Raw genomic sequence first — 6547 nt, 5'->3', positions numbered from 1 at the left:
ACGTGTATACTCACCCAGAGCAAAGTACACACACACACACACACACACACACACACACACACGCACACACGCACACACGCACACACACATACACACACACACCAGGATCCAGAGAAGTCCATGGGAAGGGAGATGAAAGGCTAGCCTCCTATGGAGAGACAGACATGATCAGAAGGATGGACCCCATGTCACAGAAGTCGAGACAATCAGAACCTGGGGGCTTAGAAAAACCAGTTAGCAAGGCAGAAAACAGGCAGGAGCGTTCTCCCGGCCTCTTTCTCTCCTGACCCACTTGCAAGTGTGTGTGGAGGGGAGTGATGAGTGTGTGGAGTGGAGCAATCAATTCAGACTACGTTTCCCAGAAGACATCGGAGAAGACCCTGACCCCCGCTCCAGGTGCTGGCCTCTGGCCGCCAGGGCTGATGGGGAATGTAGTCACTGGATCGGGCAGGCCAGCAGAATGGTGTGCCTGTCAGTGTGTTTGGAGGGGACAGAGCCTCAAAAGCTTAGCAGGTTCCTTTGAGGGCCTGGCATCTCCCATGGGTTTCCGAGTCCCACTCCAGCTGGATGCTAAAACTATCCCTTTCTCCAGCACCACCAACCCTGTACCCCTATCCCCGCTCCTGAAGGCCCCAGCCCAAATTCCGACCCTCCGCAGGCGGCCTGCCCCTTTAAGAGTGGCCCCGCTGACATCACGGCGGGGGGGGGGGTTGGCCCCGCTCCCGGCTCCGCGGCGGCTGCAGGACCCGGCTCTGCTCTGCGCCTGCCCGCCTGCTGCTCTAGGGACCCCGGCCCGGGACGCCCCTTCCCGCCTTCTCCAGCTACCCAGACCCCAGGCTCCGCCCCTTGCCTGACTACAGCCCCAGTCCTCACCAGGGGACCTCCCACTCCGGCTTGCCCCTGCTGTCTCTCCTCAGAGAGTATCTATCTATCTATCTATCTATCTATCTATCTATCTATCTATCTATCTATCATCTATCATCAATCTCTGTTTTTCTTTCTCCCCCACTCCATCTCCAAGCTCAAGATCCCTGGATTTCAGTTTTTCTTGACCCAAGGCCTCTGAGCTTTCTCCTGTCTGAATTCTGGGGCTCTCTGACCTCTCCACTTCCAGGGCCTTAGACTCTCTGAGCCTCTGTAGTGGTGGGGGTGGGGACACCTGAAACTATTCCATCTCTCTCCTCTCTCTCCTTTTCTGTCTGTCTCCTCCAGACTCAGGACTCGTGAGTTCCAGAATCAATCTCTCTCTCTCTCTCTCTCTCTCTCTCTCTCTCTCTCTCTCTCTCTCTCTCTCTCTCTCTCAGTGTGTGTCTCTCTGTGTCTCTCTGTCTCTGTCTCTCTCTCTGTCTCTCACTGTCTCTCTCTTTCTGTCTCTCTGCCCCTCTCAGGCTCTCTGCCTCTGTTTCTTTTCTCTCTCCCTCCCTGCCTCCCCCCCCCCATCCTGAAGGCTCATCTCATTCCGTCTCTGCATCCTTCCCCCTCCCTTCCCGCCCCTCCCCTCCTCCGCAGTAGCCAATGAGCGGCCGCCGGTCCCTGCTCCCGGCTGCGTCCGCCGAGTGAGGCCGCGGGCGCGGGGGGTGGGGGGTGGGAGGCCGGGAGGGGGCCGGGACGCCGGGCTCGGGGGCGGGGGCGGGGGGCGCGGGCACCGGAGACCCCGGTGGCGGCGGCGGCGGCCGGGGGAAACCGCGGGGCCGGTCATGCGGCTGCGGAGCCCGCGGCCCGGAGCGTCCGCCCAGCCCTGAGAGAGGTAAGTGTGAGGGGAGGGTCCGGCAAGGCAGGGGTCTCCGCGCTAGACCACTCTCAGCGGGAGTTGGGGCTCAGGGAGGTTAGAGAGGGCTCCAAGAGTGGGATCCTGGGGGTTCCAGTGTCGGATTTGGGAAGGTTTGGGTGGATGGAGGGACATTTGGGCCTGGTGGATCCCAGAGGACCGGGATCCAAGGGTCCGGGAGTAAGAAAACAAACTCTGTAGTGTTTGAGTTCAGAGATCGTCGCCACTGGGCAGGGTCTAGGCAGGGTCTTTGAAAAAGGTGGTAACGGATAAAGGCGGAGGGGCCCAGGTTGGTAGAGCAGCTGTTAGTCTGGGAAAGGGTCCCCAGAAAAGCGAAGAGTTACGGTCTGGGAGATTGAGTTTGGACTTGGGCTTTGAGGAATGGAACTTCAGCCATTCAATATCCAAATCGCGGAAACGCTGGGGTAAGAGACCAAAAGGAGATTCCAGGCCTGGTAAGTGATGGCGGTGGGGGTGTCCCAGAGGAGGAATGGCTGCAGATAAAGAGCTCTGAGTGGGTCAGGTAGAAAGAAGATGAACTGGACGGGAGAAGGAGTGGGATTAGTATGAGAAGTGAGGGGAGCTGAAAAGGTCCAGCTTCCCCACTGTGGGTCCAGTCGGAGGAGCAGACCCGGAGGCTGAGGTCAGCTACCTGGACCGAGACAGTCCAGTGACTGGGTGACTGGGTGGATGGATGATGCTTGTTTGAGCCGAGGACTGGAAGCTGAACAGGCAGCTGGCGGTCAAGCTCCAGAGCCGCTTGGAGGGGGATGGGAGGAAAATCTAGCCAGAGCTCTGACAGAATCTAGATCTTTGGGTCCTCCACGAGGCTGAGGTTGGAAGCCAGGAGTTCTGGAGGCTCAGATTGCCGGGATGTCGGGGGGTGACTCTGATTCTAGGGTCTTATTGGGAAGTAGATTCCCAATGCTCACAGAATTATGAGGAGATGTGGAAACTGAGGTCTCGGGTCGTCTTAACTGCTCTGTTGGGAAAATGTTTGGGGGAGGTGTCTCAAACTTTATAATGAAAAAGATCAAGGGTGGGAGCTGGAGAGATGGTGGCTCAGTGGTTAAGAACACTTGCTGCTCTTCCATAAGTCTAGAGTTTGGTCCCAGCACCCATACTAGATGATTCACAATTGTCTGTTACTCCGGTTCCGGAGTATCCATCACCTCTGGCCTCTTTTCCAGGGGTCTGTCAACTCTGGCCTCATTCTCCTGAACATACCCACATGCAGACTCACACACCTACAAATAATTTTTTAAAAGGGGAATGAGTGTCTTTGCTCATAGAGGACTCTGGTTGAGGTAAATTGCAGACCCCAAGATGAGTCCTGTGTGCACATCATGGCATTTTGTGGCAAGGTGGGATTTCTTGTGTGGTGAGTGGGGGTGTAAGTGTAGATAAAGAATTTGGGGACTGTTGAGATGGCTCAGATGGTAAAGGTTCTAGTGTCTGGCTTGTCTAGCTGATGACCTCAGCTGGATCCCTCAGACTCACATAGTGAGAAGAAAGAACCAATTCTCGAAAGTTGTCCTCTGACTTGTACATGAGTGCCATGATCACACACACACACACACACACACACTCACGCACACACACACATACACACACTCACACACACACACACATACACACACACACACTCACACACACACACACATACACACACACACACTCACACACACACACACATACACACACACTCACACACACACACACATACACACACACACACTCACACACACACACACATACACACACACACACTCACACACACACACACATACACACACACACTCACACACACACACACATACACACACACACATACACACACACACACTCACACACACACACACACACACAATGAATACATTACATAAAAAAAGATTTGGAAGCCTTCAGAACACCACCCCCCCCTTAGCACTTCTGAGCTCCCAATAGGAATTTGGGAGGTCGAAGATGGTATTTCTTGCTTGAAGAGTGCAGGACTGAGACAATACTGACTGGAAAGTTCTACTATGAAAAATCAAGGCCCGGAGTCGGGCAGAATTGGGGGAATGGGATGGAGTGTACTGGAATTCCTGATTGGACAGTCAGTTCAGAGTGCTGGTTTCTTGTTTGCAGGATGAAGGGCATTGGTTTTTACTGGAGATCTCTGGGAATGCTATCTTGGAGGGCCCAGCTCAAGCTCTTGTTATTCTAGAGTCTCTAATCCAGATGATGCTTCAGAGTTCTGGGTCCTAATGTCCTGGAACAAAGTCCAGCATCCCAGGTTCAGAGACATGCCTGGATCTGGAAAAGTAGGGTTAGGTTTGGAACTGACATTATACAAATGATTTGACCCCAAGCTAGGGAAATGACTCAAAGGGTAAAAGCAGTAGCCACAGAAGTGTGAGGACCTGAGTTCAGAGTCCTAGAACCCACGTAATGGTCATGGTAGCCTGTGTCTGTAATGAAAGCATTTCTAGGATGAGATAGGAGATACAGACAGATGAGTCCCTGGTTCAAGTTTGTATGGCAGCTAGCTTGGCATATGCAGGGACAAACAACTCAAACATGGTGCAAGGTGACAGACACCTGAGGTTGTCGTCTGACCACCAGTGAACACACACAGACACACACACACAGACACACACACACATACATGCAGCGGGGGGGGGGGGTGTTAAAAATTACAACTGAGTGTGGGGGTAAGGTAGACATCCAAGAGTGTCAACTCAGGAGCAGGCCTGAAGTCAAGTGTGGGAGTCCAAAGTATGGGGTTAGGGAGAGTAGTGACCTACTTTGAGGATTATTAAATGCGCTTCAGAGACAGGTTCTAGAGAGAACATTCCAATATACAGGTCAGAGCATAGAGTTAAAGCTGGGCAGCATGGGATAGAATTTCTGAGTAAACCAAGTTGTCCGTAATTCAGTGTCTAAACCTAGTACCCCAGTTCTTAAAATGTGCCAACAGGTCCTTTGTGGGGGGCCTGTCTAGTGTGCAGAGTTGAGGGTTAATCAGGGCACACAGTCAGGGTTGAGGTACCAGGTCCAAATTTGAAGCTGTTGAATGAGGCTTGTCTCTGAGTCACTGGCTTACTTCAAAGGTTAAGGACTCTGCTAAGGTCTGACTTTTAAAATTGAGCTTGCAAGCCAACACAGGAAGTTGGATCTGGGGGACTCTGTCATGAGTTGAGAATTTGGAGTCTAGTCAGAATCCTGACTGATACTTTGGACCTCTGGTCTAGACATGGCTCAAGTCAAGACATGGCTCATCTCCCGGTCGAACTTAAAGACTGTGGCTGCAAGTCTTATTTCAAGTTGAGGATCTGCATTCCTAAGAGCAGAGCTCAATGAAGGGTCAGGGAGGTCCAGTGTGGAGGTTTGGAGTCAACAGAGTTCAGGGCTGGGATGGTGGTTCACTGCACAGAAATCAAACCTAGAAGTTTGGTTTTGGGTTTCTGTGTCTCTGACCGGAGCTCATGTCCTAAATGTCTGCATGGGGCTGGGGACTCTGGGCACTCTCTGTTATATTTTCTGGTTCCGCAGGCCCCGCAGGGCGCCCCCCGCCGCTCAGGATGAGTCACTGCAGCAGCCGTGCCCTGACCCTGCTGAGCAGCGTGTTTGGTGCCTGCGGCCTGCTCCTCGTGGGCATCGCGGTCAGCACGGACTACTGGCTGTACATGGAAGAGGGGACCGTTTTGCCGCAGAACCAGACCACCGAGGTCAAGATGGCACTGCACGCTGGCCTCTGGAGAGTCTGCTTCTTTGCAGGTGCCCCCCCTGACCTGCCCTCTCTCACCCCAAAGTCTTTATCTATAGTCACATATTGTAGACTCCAAGAATCCAGAAGTTGATTTTATTTCTCTCCGGAAGTTAATTTCAGCACAGAATCCTCGTGCCTACCCCTTTATCCCCTAGATAGTGAAGCTAAGATACTCAAAATCCATGTCTCAAACCTTCTCCTGGCTTTAACTCTTAGAAGTCAGCAGCCTAGGTCCAGGGAGGTGCTTCAGTGGACGGGGTTTTGATGACCTGAGTTTCATGACCAGATTCACACACATGCTGGAAGGAGAGCGTCTGTTCCAGAATGTTGTTCTCTGACTTCCACACTTGCAGGCTGGCACACTCACACCTGTCTCCCCCAAAATGAGTAATATACTTTTTAAAGTGACAAAAATAAGCCAGAATTCTAGGTCTAGAGCTATAGATAGTATAATTGGTCGAATGGCCGTTTAGCACGCAATAAGGCCTGGGACTGACCCCTGGAACTTCAAGAACTATGTGTAAGAGTACTTGTCTGTAATCGCGGCCTGGGCGATCAGAGGCAAGAAGATCAAGGTCAGCCTCAGCTATGGAGAGAGTTCAAAGCCAGCCTGGAATACATGAGTCTGTCTCAAAAACGAAAAGAAAGCCAGGTGGTGATGACACACGCCTTAAATCCCAGTACTTGGTTGGCAGAAGTAGGTGGATCTTTGTGAGTTTGAGGCCAGCCTGGTGTATAAAGTGAGTTCCAGGACAGCTAGGACCGTTACACAGAGAAACCCTGTCGGGAAAAACCAAAATAATAATAATGACGACGACGACAACAACAACAAAGAGACAAAACCTGTCAACAGTTTAGATTCAGAACTTACTCCTTGGACAGTTCCCATGTTTCATGGGTAATGGGGAAGATTCCCTGCCTTCTAGCTGAACATTAAGACTATTTCCTTTCAGACACCCCAGCTCCCTGGACCTTAGGAACCCAGGAGTCCTTGTCCACAGAGCCCTCCTCATTTCAAATGTTAA

The 6547-nt window shown here is 52.2% G+C and overlaps 1 protein-coding gene across 1 annotated transcript in view; it reads left to right on the top strand.

Annotated features, from left to right (window-relative positions):
- Positions 1 to 740: 740 nt before the first annotated feature.
- Cacng7 (calcium voltage-gated channel auxiliary subunit gamma 7) overlaps positions 741 to 6547 on the top strand; it is a 33898-nt gene continuing 28091 nt past the window's right edge. The window contains exons 1-2 of the mRNA XM_075942826.1: positions 741 to 1747; positions 5306 to 5530. Coding sequence (XP_075798941.1) covers positions 5335 to 5530 — 196 coding nt within the window. The 5' untranslated portion in view covers positions 741 to 1747; positions 5306 to 5334. The remainder of the gene's footprint in view (positions 1748 to 5305; positions 5531 to 6547) is intronic.

Source organism: Microtus pennsylvanicus, chromosome 1 (assembly GCF_037038515.1).
Source record: "Microtus pennsylvanicus isolate mMicPen1 chromosome 1, mMicPen1.hap1, whole genome shotgun sequence".
Lineage (NCBI taxonomy): Eukaryota > Metazoa > Chordata > Mammalia > Rodentia > Cricetidae > Microtus > Microtus pennsylvanicus.
This window is presented reverse-complemented; position numbering and strand designations above follow the sequence as displayed.